We start from the raw sequence: 19912 nt of genomic DNA, 5'->3' as shown, positions 1-19912 counted from the left end.
TCGTCCACAAATCTTCCTAAGCCTGTCTGCTGTGTAGGTCCCTCTGTGATGATTCAATGGATTCTCAATGACCTGCCAATCCACCTAACTTGGTGTCGTCTTCAATGGGGTTGTTCCATGACAGAGCACCACCAATTTAAAAAAAAATGTAATCCCAACATCTCAAATTTTGATTAAAATCGATGTACTGAATTGCTGTATACCATTAATGCCATTAGTCTGTCAGTCATTTTCTAACCCACTTAGTCCTGAACGGGGTCATGGTGGTCTGTTGGAGCCTCTCCCAGCTAGTATAGGGCACAAGGCAGGAAAAAACCCTGGACAGGGCGCCAGTTTATCACAGATTATTAATTTCATTGTTTTTTAAAAAGCCCTTCTCATGCAGTTGACACCCAAAAACATTTAAGCAATGTGGGCTAAAGTTGCTTCTGGTGCCCCTCCGAGATTAGGGGCCCGGAAGGTTAAGCTTCATTAGATTCACTCAAAAGAGACCTCGAATATTCTGTAATAACTCTCGCTAGGATGAAGCAATCTGAAAGAAACAACGTGCAGTGTGCTCCTCAGTATACGGAGCCTCAAACAAGCAGGGATGCCCCTGCGTCTGAGCGATGATGTAGGCCCGGACAGCTATCACGACGTTTAACCTCCGTTTGCAACTTCTGGGTGCATATCGCCGTACCCCTTCACTTAGTCACTCGACTTCTCGTCAGGATGTTGGTGTACAGTACTGAGCAGCGTGTCTTCATGGTGGTCACCAGTTTGTTTAAGCGATGTCAGAAACAACTGGATGATCGCGAGTTAACGGAGGTTTACTTCTGGCAAGATGGACCAACTTGTCGCAGATTGGCAAGGAGCCTGGCAGAAATTGAGTCCTTCTTTGGCAACAGGGTAATTTCAAAGGGGCTTTGGGCACCACATTCACCGGATCTGACACCACCAGACTTCTTCCTTTGGGGTCTGCTGTAAGGAAAAATCTATCCGAACAAACCTCGCACTGAAGATTTGAAGGAAAACATCTAACGTGAAGTTGCTGCTGTTCCTAAGATGCTTGCTAATACGTTCAGGAACACGGAGCACCGCTTCGAAATGTGTCTGGCAGAAAACTGAAACCACTTCCAGCATCACATGTAATGCAATCGATTACACTTACGTCAAGGTGTATAGCGTATTTTTTGGCTTCAGATTGCTTCATCCTAACGGGAGTTACAACAGAATATTCCGGGCCTGTTTTGAGTGAATCTCCCTGTAGTATGGAGGGAGAAGAGCACACATCCTCGGTGGGTCCCAGGGCTGATTGTACGGGAGCCAGAGGGGCGTTCTCCCTCGTTTCACTTGAGTTACTTTGTGAGATAAACGCACAATTGGTTTATTATTTTCTCTTTCCATGTGCATTTCCAAGTTCCTCCGTTGTCTTTCCACTTTATCTCAAAGTCATCCTTCTTCTCATAGCTTACTATTTATTCTCAGCGTTGTATTCGGGTCTGCTACAGTGCAAGCTGCCATTTAAGATGATTTTTATTGTTTAACATACCCTACAAGTGGAATGTTTTGGAGCATTTCAGATCAAATTGATTTCTGGGTATTTCTCTCGCTCTTTATATGTTCAGTTTGATGTTCACCAACATGTTGTAAGCCGTCGGAAAGACGAGTGCAGCTGCACAGTGAGCACGTCATGCCTTCTGTCGTCACACGCTGCCCCTGTGATGGCTCCTTTGGGGCAGCCCCTAGCTGACATCTTTTTAATAGGAAAACACACAGAAAATCATTAGCTGATTATCTGTGTGCAAAGCAAGGCAGGAGGGGCCACGCAACGCTGGGTGTAGGTCTTGTAGCGGTTGCTTCCCAAGTGCCTCTGGAGCCTGCTGTTCACTCCGAGCAACATCTGCTCTGTGCTTGTCCCTCCTGTGATCGGGTCCCCCCATGCAGATGTTCAGGTCCCAGGGTCCTCTGCCAGCACAACGACACGGCCCTTTTGATGCACGATGAAACAGAATTGAGTGAGTCGCTGGGGGGCAGAGGCCTGGCTCATCAGCATTTCAAATTGCAGCAGCCCACCAGCGCTGGGCAAGCTACGCAGTGGAGCACATTTGGAGAGGCCAGAGCTGCTGGAAGAGCCAGAAGAAAGGGGGGAAGAATACGAAGTTCATGTCTTTTTATTAAATCTTACCTGCTCAGTGTGCTGGGCACTTGAAACGGGTCACTGGCTGGCATAGTTGGGAGTTAAGGTGGATGCCACTATGGAGTCCGCAGATGATGATCAGAGTGAGGGATGGAGAAATAAACCACGCTGGGTAGACATTAAGAAAACCCGGACACAAGTGCAGGATTCAGGTTGTGACTTTAAAGTCACGTGGCACTACTAGTGGCTGAGTGGCCTGACTGGGACTTGACAACGGACTCCCCACCAGCTGAGAATTCTAATTAACTCTAATTGTGCTTTTAGCAAAGTAGGAAAGTGATAGCGTTTGATACGGTGGGCGACCACTCGGCAACGGCCTACTTAGCACCTCCATTCTATTTATTTAAATATTTATATACATATGTGTTTAAATATTTATTAATACGTATTTCTATTTACCAGCATATGTTAATTTTTGAGTGTACACACAGTATAATATATAATCGGTACATTCAGTCTGTTGCTTCCCCATAAACAACCCATTAGACTTAAAAATGATTCCAATATTTAGTTAACTTCTGACAAATTTCCCACGTGGGGGTGGAGTGGTGGCTCTGAGGCTAGAAATCTGTGTCAGCCATTGGAAGGTTGCTGGTTCGAATCCCGTAAATGCCAGAAGTGATTCCACTCTGTTGGGCCCTTGTGCAAGGCCTTACAATTGCTCAGTTCTGGTATGACGGTAACCTGCAGGCAAAACTCGGGGGTAAGGGGGGTTGGTGGCAGGGCTGACACTACAGCCACTGTATATAATAAAACACAACTTCACGCTGTTCCATTCCATAATGTGAATTTCCTCTTGGGATTAATAAAGTATCTATCTATCTATCTATCTATCTATCTCTATCATTTGAACTATTTGGTGCTGAGGTGTCACCCGTTGCACAGCTGCACTCCTGAAGTGGTTCATTGTGTGGTGAGTGGGGTGACATGCTGTATCAGTGCAGGCTCCCAACCTCCCTCCCGCCCTCCCTCTCCCTCTGTCTTCCCACATAGAGTTTATTCGATGCACGTCTCCCAGGAACAGCTAAACCACTTGCCCTGTGTCCTCTTTGTGTTCTGTTATCTCCTTTAACTGTTCGCATGACTCACGAGTCTCGACTCATTTAATTCCTGAACGAGTCACCACCCAAGGAATCAGTCTGACGATTCTCACTCATTTGATTTGTAAACGAATCATTATGTGGTGGACTTTAGGTGGACTTCAGATTTTTAGACATTCCATTATGTATTCAAACATCGCACTTCCTACGTGTAACATTTTACATTTACTGACAGGAAGTGTCATCTGCCACAGATCTGTGCAAGTCTGTCTCCTGTCCAAGTCCCTCTGTTGTGATTTCAACGGATTCTCAATTTTCTGCCAGTCCACCAAACTTGTGTGTCGTCTGCATTATCTTCTTCAATGGGGTTGGGTCCTCTTTGTGTTCTGTTTTCTCCTTTAACTTTTCACAGTCGTCACCCTTGTAAGCCCCCTCAGAGATAAACTCCACTCCTTCCTTCGTCTGACATATCAGTACCAGGTGGAAGCACAGGTCAGTTTTATGTGCCTTCAGATTGTACTGTCGCATGTAACTTTAAAAAAGAAAAGGTCCTAGTGTAACATGTAGCCCTTTAAAAATTGAAATACAGTGATACCTTGGTATACGTCCGCTTTGGAATAAGTCCAACTTGGTATATGTCCTGTTTGGACATGAAAAATTTTGCTTGGTATACGACCTTTGTTTGGAATACGACTCGCGTGCTACCCTTGTTTACCTCTCTCTCGAGACAAAGCCACGACTGCCCACGAGCGTCAGTACGCCAGTTGCTAGCATTCGGTGAACAACCCGCGTGCTACCTGTTGTATACGATTGTTCAATGATGCTTTTGTCCATTGCTTTATGTTCGGGTGTTGATTTCTATGGTCTGCGTATTTTGAGGGGTGTGGTTTAGAAGGCGCGCTGTATGGAGAGTTGGTTAAACATGGTTCAAAATAAACTGCATTCGAAACGTTATTCTGAGTGTGTCGCTACTTCAATCTAGAGAACACTACACAACCCTTGTTTACCTCTCTCGAGACAAAGCCACGACTGCCCACGAGCGTCAGTATGGCAGTTGCTAGCATTCAGTGAACAACCCGCGCTATAACTCTGTGAATTTTCACGTGATTTTGTGTGTTTTCACGTAAATTTGAATTGATTGTTGAAAAGTATGAAGGTGGCATGCGTATCCGGGACATGGCTGCTTCATACCGTATGCTGAGATCGATAGTATCTACGATTGTGAAAAACAAAGACATTATTAAAAAGCAAAGTGAGGTTACATTTTCATTTATTTCATCTAATTGTTTTTGTATCTATGTACTAGCCAACCTGCAGCGTACCATACGCCGCATAATCAGGCCGGTCTTTTAATGATTTTTAAGCACAGGGAGAAAATTTACATTTGAAAAATCGGTAATGTAATAAATCAGCAAGAAAAGCAACATTATAACAATGCATGGAACGAACCAACACACAATCGTCCGTGACTGAAAACTGGCGGATCGCCATCACTCATGTGCCCACCTCCAACTCGTCACTTGAGTCGTTGTCATCTTTGCACAGTCCAGATGCACCTGTGACTCACGTAGACTTTCCGTGTTCCTGCAGGAGCATCTAAGAAGATGCATGTTTGTCGCGGATGTGAATTGCTGTGTGTAGCGTGTAAAATAGTTTGCTGTGGTGCACGCGGTCGTGCGTCATAAAAGACTGCTTAATTCATTGTGTTTTAACCTCAGTTGTAAAGGATTGTTTTAAGGATCCCATGGGATACCCCTCGCAAACCATTTTACACGCTGCAACTTTCCCAGTATCACCAGCAACTTCTCAGCAGTAGTACAGTTGGTGATTTGCACCACGGTGACTCGATGACTAATCAGCTTAAGACCAGCAATGCTGTGGCGAGCAACTATCAAAAAAGTTCTGTGGTGCATTATGGTGAAGAGCTAGTGTAGTATGAGACTTGTGCACAGTAGTCACTGACATGACTGGTGGTGTGCAAGAAGATTCCTCCAAGGTGTTATACGGTGTGAGACATCCAAATTCCTTCATAACAGGCTTCACTGGCCAGGCCAGGTCTCTTTTGGCTGCCTGAAAAATACCTCACCTCATTGCGTTTAGTTCCAACTCCACGGTCCTGTCTCAGGCTTTTTTGCAGGTCCACAATTGAGGACCTGGAAGAACCACCATAAAACTTTCAAAAGTATAACAAAAGCCCCAGTAGAGGAGGGTAACCATAAACCTCGGCTTGTGCACAGAGAAGCATGCAAATAATCTTTGTAAAAGCAAAGTTTATTAACATGAGGTCAAAAAAACTCTGTGAGACACTTCGAATTTTAAGAGACGCAAAGTTGTTGCCTAAAAGGTAATCGTAAAGCAAATAAGTCCAAATCACACAGCAGAAATCAGAATCCTTTGAACAGAGCAGAAAAAATCAAGACAGCCAGAAACTCCTAAGACAAAATAACAATACAATAACCCCTACAAACGACAATGGTTCCCACTCGCTAGGTCTCCCTGACTCATTAATATAGCTGGGGAGGGGCCCAGGAGTTGTGATGTCATGGTGGTCCCGCCTCTTGGGAGTTCCACCCACAAAGGACATGGAACATCAGTAAATTTAAAATTATGGAGCATAATTATAACGTCACATATGAAAGTAACAGAAATAACACAAATCTTATTATGTGATATCATCTCCTGTTGCATTCTGCTCTGTACTTGTAATACGAGGGTTGTTGAAATATAAACAGGAATTTATGAGCTACACTTTATTTATTGAATACAATGAAATGACTTGCACACTTTTTTTCTATGTATTCTCCGGTCACTGCAATACCCTTGTTCCAGCGCTCTAGAAACTTCATAATCTCAGAAGAGTGCTAGTCTGTTGACTGCATGTTGACCAATTCTTGCACAGCATCGGTAACCTCCTCATTCGACTTGACAGTCCCCAACTGAATGACTTGCACCAATCATATACTCTAGACCAGTGGTTCCCAACCTTTTTTTGGCCATGTCCCACCTAGGCCTCTCTAAAATCAAGATTCCCCCCTACTGTAACATACACCTTATTATTACCTATTCAAAACGTGATCTCCTACTCACGTGGAGGAAGCCCATAATGTCATTAATTTGGTCTAAACAAGCTTCCAAAGAACATGGAAACAAAAGAGGGAAAGGATAGTTGAAGTACTGGCAAAACAAAAAGAAATAATATTAAAGTAATATGAAAATACAGCAAATACAGTTTTGAAAACATACACTGCTCACAAAAATTAAAGGAACACTTTAAAGAAACACATTAGACACATCAGATCTCAATATGAAGATGGATATCTATACAAATAAAGACAGGGCAATGTCTTAGGAACAAAAGGATGCCAAGTTTTTTAATGGAAATAAATGTTTTCTGCCTACAGAGGGCTCAATTGTGTAGACACCCTAAAATCAGAGTGAAATGAAGATGTGGCAGGCCAGTCCATTTTTTCAAAAACTTATTTTCTGCTACTCAAAATGCTTTTCAGTATCTCGTGTGGCCCCCACAAGCTTGTATGCATGCTTGACAACGTCGGGGCATGCTCCTAATGAGACGACGGATGGTGTCTTGTGGCATTTCCTCCCAGATCTGTATGAGGGCATCCCTGAGCAGTTGTACAGTCTGAGGAGCAACCTGGCGGCGCCTAATGGACCGAAACATAATGTCTCACAGATGTTCTATTGGGTTTAAGTCAGGGAATCGTGAAGGCCATTCAATTGTTTCAATTCCTTCATCCTCCAGGTACTGCCTGCATACTCTTGCCACATGAGGCCGGGCATTGTCGTGCATTAGGAGGAAACCAGGACCTACTGCACCAGCGTGTAGGGTCTGACAATGGGTTCAAGGATTTCATCTCGATACCTTATGGTAGTCAGAGCACCATTTCCTACGCAGTAGATGTCTGTGCGTCCCTCCAAACTTGTCATGTTGAACGACTTTGCAGGCAGCATATTGTTCTCCTTGTCTTCTCCAGACTCTTTCACGTCTATCACAGCTGCTCAGGGTGAACCTGCTCTCGTCTGTAAAAAGTACAGGGCGCCAGTGGCGGACTTGCCAATTCTGGTGTTCTTGAGCAAATGCCAGTCGAGCTCCACGGTGCTGGGCAGTGAGCACAGGGTTACAGGACGTCGAGCCCTCAGGCCATCTTCATGAAGTCTGTTCCTGATTGTTTGGGTAGAGACATTCACACCAGTGGCCCTCTGGAGGTCATTCTGTAGGGCACGAGCAGTGCTCAGCCTGTTCCGCCTTGCACAAAGGAGCAGGTATCGGTCCTGCTGATGGGTTGAGGACCTTCTACGGCCCTGTCCAGCTCTCCGAGAATAACAGCCAGTCTGCTGAAATCACCTCCATGTTCTGGAGATTGTGCTGGGAGACACATTAAACCTTCTTGCTGCAGCACGTGTGGATGTGCCATCCTGGAGAAGTTGGACAACCTGTGCAACTTCTGTAGGGTTAAGGAATCGCCTCATACTGCCAGTAGAGATGATTACTCAAGCCAAAACTAGCACGAGTGGAAAACCAGCCAAAAAAGATCAAGAGGGAGACACTTGAAATGACCTCCACATGTAAAACCAGTCCTGTTTTGAGGGTTTTCTAATTGTTGCCACTTTAGTGCACCTGTCATTAAGTCCATAAACACCAATACAGCTGAAAGTGATTAACAATGACCTCAGCTGCTTAACCAACCAGAAAATTATCAGACAGGTTTAATTGATTTCATGCCAGGCCCAATAAAAAGTGTTCCTTTAATTTTTGTGAGCAGTATATAAGAGATATGATATTCATAAATATAAAATAACTTTAATGACAGCTTTTCTGTAATATTTTGATCATTTTATATTTTTGTTATATTGCAAAATTTATTGTCATTGTTACAATTCATATTATTTTAATGGTAAAAATGAAGTAGAAAAACCCAAGCCGGTTGTAAAATCATAAATTAAAGGGTTTTTCACCATCCCTTCTGTGTTTATATAAATATATAAATGTCTCTGTTTTTTATTTAATAAATTGTTTAATGTGCCTAAATTCTCGAATTGCCCCCCTAAAAAAGATCAAATTGCCCCCCAGTGGGGCATGTGCCTCACGTTGGGAATCACCACTCTAGACTGAGAGAGAGAGAGCGAGAGCGAGAGATACTCATCCTCAAACTGAGTTTTAAGTCTCTAATAAATCTGAGGTGGAATGACTCCTTCATTTGTCAAAAATGTAAGAATAATCTGCTGTGCAACACTATTGTGTACCTTCTGCTCCGACGTGTTGATTACTACTGACAGGAAGGAGGGAACGAGCAGCCAGCACTACTAACAACAAGTTCAACCACCCACGTGTTTGTCCAATGAGTCAGTCACGTCTACCTTGCACTCTTTATAAGAACAGAGCATGAAAATCCCTGTTTATAATTGAAGACCCCACATATTTCTATGGCACTGTTATATTGTATTGAGGATGACTTGTGTTCTGTTCTGCATATTGTGTTGTATTTGCCCCTCTTTTATTGACACCCACTGCTCGCCCAACCTACCTGGAAAGGGGTCCTCTCTTTGAACTGCCTTTCCCTACAAGGGTTTTTATTTTGGGGGAGTTTTTTTCTTGTCGTCTTAGAGAGTCAAGGCTGGGGGCTCTCAAAAGGCAGGGCCTGTTAAGCCCATTGCGGCATTTCTTGTGTTATTTTGGGACAAAAATAAACTGTATTGTATTGTATATCAAAAAACACAAGTACTTGTTCAAAATGAACAAAAGCAGCAATAAAATCTAAAAAACACACAACATCAGCCAGATACTTGACATAACCCCCCTCTAAGCGGCATCCATACACCACTAAATGTACCCAAAAAAAAAAAAAGAACAACAAAAGGTGCAAACAACAGTTTGTCTTTAAGCCTGGGTGACCAAAGATGAAATGTTTACCTCAATGGGGTGGACAAGGCAGGAGCAGATGGGACACCTTCTGGTGAGAAGGACCGGTTAGCAAGTGTGACCTGAAAGCAGACAGAACATATCACAGTAAGGGGTACTGGACAGCAGGCAGGTTACCTCCCAGCACGGCCGACTGGAGAGCAGGCAGGACACCTCACCTCTCTGCAAGTGTGACCTGAAAGCTGGCATGGCACATCTTTGTGAAAGTGACTGGACAGCAGGCAGGACACATCCTGGTGAGGTGCGACTGGAGAGCAGGTAGGACACATACTTGCTTGTGTGATTGGGCAGCGGGCAGTACAGCCACTCATTTGGTGACCTCGTGTTGGCCTTCCACTCATTGAGTAGCAGCTGTGGTCAGCTTTTCACTTGCCATCTTGTTTTCAGCTCCTTGCCTACTTGGTTGTGACCAGCAACTTGCCCGCCATGCTGTAGCCAGAGACTGACTTACTCTCTGCCTGCCACATTGTGCTCAGTGACTGACGTGCAATACTGTGGTCAGCATCTTACAAACCAAGCCATTCATGGGACGATCTTATGGTGGACATCTGTCTCAACTTCTACTCCAGTTCCACCGACATTTTAGCCACATAAGTTGAATCTGTCTTTGTGCATTTGGACCCGGGCACAATGCAGGGCAGCACAGATTATGGGGCTCACTTAAGAGAAGCAGCTTGAGGTCGTGTGCAGTGCCTCACTTCCTACTAGGGGTTCAGGTAAACTTTGCAAAGGTTAAAAGTTAAAGATCAAAGCAAAAACAAAGAAACATTTCAAACAGACCCTCGAATCTGAAGACGGAAGTGGCAACTCCTCTGACAATACTTAGATCTATAAATGTTTATTTTATTTTTTTAAGATATTCATTGCAATAATAAGTTGGCCTTAACAAGCACTTCAGGGAGATGGTTTCTTTTCTCGTTTTTTATTTTCTTGCTCCATTGCGCTCTAAGCTTTGGGATTTAGGGGACTATTAGAGGGAATTTCTTTTATTTGTAGCTAATGAATGTTATGCATAATATTTTCTTTCTTCTTTTCTTTTTATGCCTAACAGTGAGAATTGGGGATAGGGAGCGCCGAGTCAGAAGCATCTTCGCTGTTTTCACTTACTTAACCCTCTTTGCGCCTTGTGCTTCAAAAGGCAATAATCCCCCAGTTCACATCAGAAAACACTTTAATTGTTCATTTTCTGAATTAAGGCAAAGTGAAATTTATATATTTAACAAATCCCGAAGTGGTGTCGAGGAACTTGAGCTTAGTGTGTAAAATGTCGGTTTGTCTCTCTTGGTCTCCCTTTGTAGCCGTTTTTCTTTGTGTAAAACGTGTTTACCTGTCTGCACGTCGGCCCGTATCGACGCTGCGCTGCATTGTTTCCTGGGTGGACGTCGGTCTGTGTTTGTGTTGGTTTCACATCCACGTGTATTTCCACACCCTAACGGGAATTAATATCGATTTAGATGCATGGTGTTTTTTGCTGTAGTGCTTAAAAGCAAAACCTTTTAGGTAATGACCGTACACTTTATAACCCAGCATGCCTCATCACAGCATAAAAAGAAGGACAAACTGTTCAAGTGATAATTGTGGGGAGATCCATCCATCTATTATTAAACCCTCTATATCCTAACTACAGGGTCACGGGGGTCTGCTGGAGCCAATCCCAGCCAACACAGGGCGCAAGGCAGGAAACAAACCCCAGGCAGGGCGCCAGCCCACCGCAGGGCACACACGCCCACACACTAGGGACAATTTAGAATCGCCAATGCCCCTAACCTGTACGTCTTTGGACTGTGAGAGGAAACCCACGCAAACACGGGGAGAACATGCACACTTTGCGGGGAGATGATTTTTGAAAAAGTATTTTTACGAGAGACATCGACCATTTTTAGAACCTTGTAACCACTTGCAGTAACTTGTACCACACACACATTAGATTTCAGCCAGAGTTTTTCCCATGACAGGGGTAGTAACGGACATTTGAATTTTATATTTCACTGACTGAATCGATTCTTTCGATCTACCCGTTTTAAGTGCCTCAAATCTTTTGATTCATTTTAGGGATACCTTATACAGGCAGTCCCCGGGTTACATACGACATAGGGACTGTAGGTTTGTACTTACAGTAAGCTGAATTTGTATGTAAGTCGGAACAGGTACATTATTTTAATAAATGCTATTGTTGACAGACTGTAATCAAGTGCTCTGCCAATGAATGATGGAGTTTCACTTCTCTCTGACCTTTCTATTATTTCTACTTTATTTTCCATGGTGATGGTTTTTCTTTTCTTTACTGTATCACCAGCACTTTCATCAGATTTGTGTTTCACAGACATTGTTGAAGGGTGAAGACAAAAGGTTAAGATGAGCTCTTCTGCACAGCACTGTAGACGCTATCACAGCAGGAAGGCACCCGTCGTCAACATGTCTGATGTACTGACAAGAGACAACTTCCTCCTATGTATGTAACGGTACAAGCAGGCTCGCTATTGAGAATGAATGGGAGTAGCGAGGGGCAGTTCACCACCCACCCACCACACAGTCACCTCCACTACAGTATGCAGCCTGCAGCGTGCGTTCGCCCACCGAGAACGAATACGATGCGGCCAAAGGAGTGTAGTGAATCGCTCGCCACCACCCCCATTCAACAGGCAGCCACCCGAAGCACACTACAATGCAACCCCCCGCCGCCCCGTTCACCCTCAATGGCCTCCGTTCAGCCACAACCAGGTCACCGCTTGCAGCATTACCAGCCGCCCACCGAAAACGATTCGGGGGGAGGCGTGTGTAGTGGGCGGGCAGTGAAACACCCTACACCGCTCCATCCAGCCTGCGTATAGTCAGGAGCAGTAGCTGCGGCGGCGTAGTGGGTTGACAGCGAACCTCTCCATTAAGTCTCCGTCCTGCACACGAGCGATAACTGTGGCCCCGGTGACTATGGACCACGGGTCACTGCTCCCTTGCCGCCGGGAGCCACCCGAGGGACACTACACTGCGCGAGCAACGAAATCGCACCCCTCCAGCCACTACTTGCAGTGTCCTCCGGCCTAAGATGACGGAGCGGCAGTTAATGAGGCGCATGCGTCACAGCTGCGGCCTTGTTCGTAAGTCGTAGGTCAGATGTCCGTAACCTGGGGACTACCTGTACTCTATTTTCGGTTGAGGAGTGTATGTGTGTGACCCCTCTGATTGAATTGCATCTCAAAATATTTAATGTAATAATTTGTACATTAGCTTCATATATGCTACTGGTCAAAAGTTTTACAACACCTTATTTTTTTCTTCAAACATAATCAATTGAAATGCAATGAATGACCTAAAATGGTGGAAAGGTAAGCAGTGTACTTCCAGAGGTTTAAATGTAAAGTTTAGGTTAGCAAATACTGGAAACAAGTGAATTTCAGAATATTACAAATGGGCCTTCTTCAGGGGACAACTAATAGGTTACAACCTACAGATGGTCTGCAGCAATTAAAGTTACTTAAGTCTTGCAAGTTGAAGGAAACAATTTGCACTGGTGTCCCATTTTGTGTTGATTCCTTTAAAAACCCCTCTGTCTGTCTTAAAGCAGAGTTGGCACAGACTGTGGCACTTCACTACTTGGGCAATATTCCAGTGATAATGGCAAGAAAATGGCAATTAACAAATGGTATGGCACTATGGGTGGGTGCTGATATGGAAATATCTCACCAAAGATGAACCTAAATTTGTTTTTGAGTCCAGGCCGAGTTCAAATATTCTTTTAAAGTCACAATTTATATATTTGGAAGAGCTGGCATTTTCAGTGGTGGGTGTGCTGCCATTCCTCCTTTTTTTATTTCAACTTCAGTTTTAGGTGTAGCCACTTCTCCCTTGTAATGCTTGACAGCTGCAAACACAGACCCTTCTGCATTTTGAAGGAACACCCTGTTCCCAGGTCTGCGTGTTCGTGATCTTACTCTTCCTTCGTCGTTCCTCTCTGAAGTGTTCTCTCTTTTGTTTGTAGGGCTGGCTGCTGGAAGGATTTCCAAAGACCCGTGAGCAGGCTGTCTTGTTACAGGAGAAGGGAATCTCCCCCGAACACGTGGGTATGTATGTATGTATGCCACCGATACGGGACCGCAGAGAACTCTGGGAGATTGAGGGCTGCTAACAATGTAGCTGCAGATTTAGTGTTAAAATCAGTAGAACCATCTGTGTCCACATCTGTTACTTACAGTCCCCTCCAAAACTACTGGAACAGCAAGAACAATGAATTTGATTTGAGATCAGAAGGTGAATATGAGAAGAGAGATCAGACTTTCAGGTTTTGTTCCCCAGAATTTACATCTCGATATGTTAAACGGAGCACATTCTGTATCATAATAGTAGGAAAAGCACAGAAATTTCTTTAGTATTTGAGGTGGCTGAGGAGAGTAAAGTTTCCTTAGATGTTGCCAGTCAACTTCTACTGGTGGGCTATAAAAAGCTGAGTAACCTACCGTAGCGCAGCTCTTCAGTGGGTTATTAAAACAACGCAGAAGATCAGAGGGACATTTCCAGATCACGCTGCTTGAGGGGGGCACTTCAAATTATTAAAGATCCATTTCACCCTCGCGACCATCTGTTTGATCTTCTGCCGGCTAACAGGCCTACTAGAACGGTTCAGGCCCACACAAGCAGTTTTTATCCAAGGGCCCTCCTTTCTAAATTCTAAATCTAAGTAAGGTCATAGTTTAAATAATAGTGCCGTAATACCATCCAGGGTATTTGTGGGACAGTGTCTCCCCCGGACTGATAGAGGGCAGCCCCCTTGGTTTCCAACGCCAGGGAACGCATGGGCCTTTCCAACAACAACAACAACAACAACATTTATTTATATAGCACATTTTCATACAAAAAAATGTAGCTCAAAGTGCTTTACATAATGAAGAATAGAAAAATAAGAGACACAGTAAGAAAAGAAAATAAGTCAACATTAATTAACATAGAATAAGAGTAAGGTCCAATGGCCAGGGGGGACAGAAAAAAACAAAAAAAAACTCCAGACGGCCGGAGAAAAAAAAAATAAAATAAAATAAAAAATAAATAAATAAATAAATAATAAAAAAAATAAAAATAATAATAAAAAAAAATAAATAAATAAAAAAATAATAAAAAAAAAAAAAAAAAATAAAATAAAAAAAAAAAAAAATAATTCCAGGGCCTTAGTTGGTCACGTTTCTGCCACACCCGGAAGTGTTGCCAGAAAAAGCTCGTTAGGCACCTTGAGTCCATCCAGGTGCCCTTTAAAAAGGAGCCGCCTCACTCCATAAGTTGGCCAGAGTCGGGAGGGGAGGACAAAACCTGAGGAGGAGTGGAGGGAGAAGGACTGGCAGCAAGAAGGGACTGGATGGTATTGGTGTGTTGTGTTGCCTGGTATTTTGGGCTCGTCAAATTGTAAATAAAAGTGTGTAGTGTGGCAGAACCTATCTCCTGCCTGTCTGTGTCTGGGTTAGGGTGGTGGTAGCTCACAAGATGAAGGAGGCGCATGAAGAAGAAGTGAGATTTACAGAGTAAAGGGCAACAGTTTATATTTTAGAACTCGTGTCTTGTAACCCCAAATATCAGGCTCGAAGACTGCTAGTTATAATTACATCATTCCAACATGTGAATAAAAACAGCGTTCTGTTTACATAATGTGTCAGTGGCTGAAACACAGAGGTGTCCATCCATCCATTTTTTAAATTTTTTTTATTATTATTTTTTATCATGTTTAGTTCAATACAGATTTGCAGATGATATGTTAATGTGAAAATATATATATTAATAACTGAATATTCATTTTAATACATCCATCCATCCATTATTCAACCCGCTATATCCTAACTACAGGGTCACGGGGGTCTGCTGGAGCCAATCCCAGCCAACACAGGGCGCAAGGCAGGAAACAAACCCCGGGCAGGGTGCCAGCCCACCGCAGCGTGCTGTAATGCATTTCCTTTTTTTGAGTAACATAAACCTTAAATATTTTAAGTGCAGTGACAGTATATATGGGGTACATGTGCAATATGTGATCAGAAATTATATAGGCTGGAAGTATTTTGTGTAATTTGTAATATTCTGTTATCGTATATTTTCCTTATTGATGCCGTGGTTAAAACTTGCTGCTTTTACAGAGATTAAAAATTCAAGTTAAAAGAATTTACCGTTTAACCATCCCGTCATAATATCATAAAATATTGTCTATAATCCTTCTTATCACTTCAGAGCAGAAGAATAGAACCCTGTTACCGTACGGTTTTCTTAATCTCATTGCTGACAATTGCAATTTCAAAGTTGGCGAGCATAAAACCGGACAGGAGGCGAGAAAGGCGCCTCCAAAACAATGAGAGTCTGGGAACGCACTCGACAGATGGAGCGCCGGTGAAGAGACGTTCACACGCACGCACAAGTGGATACCGAGGAAAGGCGCTGAAAGTGTATGTGATACAAGGGACAGCAAGTATTTTGAAATGTTTCAGTTTTAGGGCTAATGCGTTTGAATGGCCACCAATCGAAACTAGCAGATCGGTAAAAAGGCCGAGCACACAAAAAAACGATATTTTCAGCCCCTGGTTTACTAAGCTTTGCGGTAATTTATTTGAAGTGCAGCAAACTTCCTGCAGTGAAAACAAAAGGCTGACAGTGGAGGCTTGTTATATCAATGAACGAGAGCCGAATGGAATATTAGCCTTTACGTTAAAAAAAACTGGAAAAAAAAAAGTAAATGGAGGTGTCATCCTGTGCAAGAAAAGCTACTTTAAGGAATTCAGACCTTTTTATTTTGTCCTTCACATTGTCACAGATGTCTGGGATTCTTGTCCGGCCGGGACGCCTCTTCATTGTACGGACCAGGGGAGCAAGCCTGGTCAGGACAGACCTATCCCGGAACGCTAGATGGCAGCCTTCCCTGGATTGCATATGGGCCATGGGCATGGGATTTTGGAACTCAAGCCTTTTGGGGTCCATGGCCACCACCAGGGGGTCACTGCATTGGGATGTGGGTCGTTCTTCTGCCACACCTGGAAGTGCAGCCAGAAATGGGTCATCAAACACCTGGAGCACTTCCAGGTGGGCTATAAAAGGAGCCAGCAGCCACCACTCTGGGAGATGAAGCTTGCTGGAGAGGAGAGGAGGAGATAAAGAAGAAAAACGATTCACGTTTTTATGTCACACTTTAAATCGGGCTTATTTTAAAACCTGTATATATATATATTTGTTTGGTATCATTCTTTTCAGAACTTATCAAACCTTAATGTGATGATGTTAGATTTTCAGATTCTTATTCCGTTTTTAAATTATAAATTAAAATATCAAGAAAGTTGTGGTTTTTAATATCAAGACAGTCGTGGTTTTTATTTTTGATCGAGTAAACTTTCTTTCACAGGAACAAACTATAAAAAAAAAGATCTATTCATAACACCAATGTTTGTATTTAGGTGATTTAGTTAGCTGAAGGTCAAGTTACGATGACCCATTGCATACCACTTTAGTGATTTTTCCTGTTATTTAAATGAATAATTTAAAAAAAAAAAATTTTTTTTTATCTCTAAAAATGTCAGTTAAAACGAACGGATCGTTTATTTAGGCTCTTATAAATACTCATCGAGCGTAGTGGACCTCAGTTTAACGGGAACACTCCAATCGGTAAGAGAGTAAATATTTTATTCTCATTTCATGATTTTTACTCCGTTAAATAATAATTCATTTTTCTTTTATATATTTATAGAATTTCATGATTTTGACTCCAATAAATAATATTTTTTCTTTGTACATGTACATATTTTACTAATATTCTGGCTGCAACTGGGGGTTGGGTACCGAAGGTGCCAGGGCGGGTTGTGCGTCGAAAGTGCCAGGGCAGCTTGCCCTCCTAGTATGATTATAAATATGAGAAGATCTCCTGGAGCAGAACTTTGACCATTTGAGAGCTGTGTGCTGTTCTTGAAATGTTTCCGTTCTTCTCTCTGCATCTACTTATGTTATGTTGTCCTGTCGTCTTCAGTGTTCCTGGAGGCTCCAGATGCTGTCCTTATAGAACGAAACCTGGGCAAGCGAGTCGACCCTGAGACGGGAGGTAAGCAAACACGCTCCTGCCGTGCGATATTCTTGCCTCTTGTCTCCTTTTTCTCTTTCCTCTTTTTGGCCTGGAATTTGCTCCTTCTCATCTGGAGCTTCATGGATTTGACTGGCCTTGTTCAGTGCATGCTGGTTATTCTTTGTTGTTAGAAGTGCTACATACAGTATCTCACAAAAGTAAGTACACCCCTCACATTTTTGTAAGTATTTTGTTATACCTTTTCATGGGACAACACTGAAGATCTGACACATTGATACAATGTAGATTTGGTGTCTACTACTGGTAGCATGAGGCCATACCTGGACCCTACAGAGGTTGCACAGGTAGTCCAACTTCTCCAGGATGGCACATCAATACACGTCATTGCCTGATGGTTTGCTGTGTCTCCCAGCACAGTCTCAAGGGCATGGAGGAGATTCCAGGAGACAGACAGGCAGTTACTCTAGGAGAGCTGGACAGGGCCCCTCGTAGAAGGTCCTTAACCCATCAGCAGGACCCACCAGTATCTGCTCCTTTGGGCATGGAGGAACAGGATGAGCATATATATAATTATTATATTATTATTATTTCTGTTTGTTTAATATTTGCTTCATGTTTTTGAAATGGAGCAGCCCCATTTGAGAGATTAGAAGGTGATTTCATGTATATAATACACATTTCGGGCTGTGTTAACAAATATTATAATTATAATTAATATTCTAATATTATGTACTTTAAAGTAATGCTACCCAAAACAGAGTTTGATTGCTTACAACAAAACTTCACGAATAACAATAAATTCATGAGCTTAGATGGTTTACTCCTGCTGAAAACGGGCCGGGACTTGTAAAAGGAGATTCTGTGAAGAGAAGTAAAAGTCGGTGACCTTACTGTTGTTTTCCAAGTTGAATGGCCTCTTCCTTTCTCCCAACAAGTGTAGAGCGTTAAAGAACGATATGTCACAGGAGTGTCACATTCGGTTTCCCTGCTTACGTTGCCTTTTGTCCTCCGTAGCTGTGTACCATACAACGTTCGACTGGCCTAGTAACGAGGAGGTGCAGGGTAGACTTGTTGAGCCTCCGGGAATCTCAGAGGAAGAGACAGCCAACAAACTACTTGAGTATCGAAGAAACAACCAAGCCCTGGAAAACACCTACCGCTACGTCCACAAAGTCTTCAATGCTGACCAGCCATGCATCGATGTCTTCTCACAAGGTGGGAGAACTTGATGAGTGTCCTGTGTGTCTCCGTGTTGCTACGTTGTGTTGGTCAATCAAGTTCTGATTTTGTAATATGGCTTAGCGACTTTTACAGTTTGAATACACGAAGACGTAGCATTTGGTGATGCTTAGTTTTAGATTGAGGACTCTCACAGTGGGGTTTGCAAATGGGAAAAAAACAAACAAGCATTGTGTGATCACAACATTTTAGTTTGTGTTTTTTAATTAAGGTAATCCATGTCATCATTTTACCCTGCAACAACGCATTTCCAAATGTAATCAAAATCTTTTAAGGAGTCTTCACTTTATACAGTGTGGCCACCAGGGGGCACAGCCGCGTCCCAAGCTCCAGACACAGCTGCACAGACACAACATCCAACATCTGTACCACATGCACTTTGGAAGAGGTCATCTACTTGAATGGCAGGAAAAGCTCAGGTGGCTGCTGGAAGAGGTGCTGGTGAGGCCTGCAGGGGGCGCTTACCCTGTGGTCTGATTGTGGATCCCTGTGCCACATTGCAGTGACGGGTACACCCTACTGTAAACACGGCACCGTCCTTCGGATGAGACATAAAACTGATGTCCTTACTCTCTGTGGTCATAAAAGATCCCTTGGCATCCTTTCCAAATAGTAGGGGGTATCCCACTGTCCAGGCTAAATTGCCCACCATGACCTTGTCACTCTGGCTCCCCTAATCATCCCTTGTCTCTAGCTGGCTATCTCTCTCACCACATCACCACCTAAACACTCATGTCTGGTGGGCGTACTGCCACAAAAATGGCTGCCGTCACATCATCAAAGTGGAGGCTTCAAATTAGTGGCGGTTGAAATGGCTCCCCACTTTGAGTAGTGAGAGAATTCGCTTTATAAATGTAAAGAATTATTATTATTACAAATAAAGGCTTTTTATTCATTTTCTTTTCAAGGTTTCGTTCCTCTCCACTACATGTTACCATAAACTTCCTCTTCAAACTTTTCTCCTCCTCCTCCCAGCAGGCATTGCCCATCCTTCACTCCTGACAGTAGCCCCCCAGCCTGGTGAGGTGTAGCAGTGTCCTTTTTTTATGGGACCCTGGAGTACTTGTGGTGCCTCCACGCTGCCTCCAGGAAGAACTTCTGGGTCAGGGCAGAACCTCCCTAAATTGGGGACAGCATCTCCTGCCAGCTCCGCCTGGTGGCTCCCATACAATCCAGCAGCGCTGCCCATTAGAACTACAACTCCCATGCAGCCCTGTGGGTGTGCGCACGGAAACCCCTCCAGAAAGTTATTGCCATCTATTGTGCTGGGCCCAGGAGGCAAACCTGTTCCACCCTTTCATTATCAAGGCCTCCTGGCCAGGATGTCCACCAACCCGTAGTGTCGTCTGTGACAATAGAAACTTTCATTATTACTCTTAGAAACCTGTCGGCTTCGATTTCCTTGTAACTGAGTGCTTTTCCTTTCGTTGTTTGTCCTGTCACAGTGTGCCTTTGAATGTCATCAAGAGAAATGTCGATCTGGTCGT

At 43.5% G+C, this 19912-nt stretch overlaps 1 protein-coding gene across 1 annotated transcript in view; it reads left to right on the top strand.

Annotated features, from left to right (window-relative positions):
• Positions 1–19912, top strand: part of ak8 (adenylate kinase 8) — a 163400-nt gene that overhangs the window by 52159 nt on the left and 91329 nt on the right. The window contains exons 7-9 of the mRNA XM_039764300.1: positions 13134–13215; positions 17133–17204; positions 18201–18401. Of these exons, the coding sequence (XP_039620234.1) occupies positions 13134–13215; positions 17133–17204; positions 18201–18401 (355 nt within the window). The remainder of the gene's footprint in view (positions 1–13133; positions 13216–17132; positions 17205–18200; positions 18402–19912) is intronic.

Source organism: Polypterus senegalus, chromosome 9, assembly GCF_016835505.1.
Source record: "Polypterus senegalus isolate Bchr_013 chromosome 9, ASM1683550v1, whole genome shotgun sequence".
Lineage (NCBI taxonomy): Eukaryota > Metazoa > Chordata > Cladistia > Polypteriformes > Polypteridae > Polypterus > Polypterus senegalus.
Note: the sequence above shows the minus strand (reverse complement) of the source record. Positions and strands in the feature narration are given on the sequence as shown.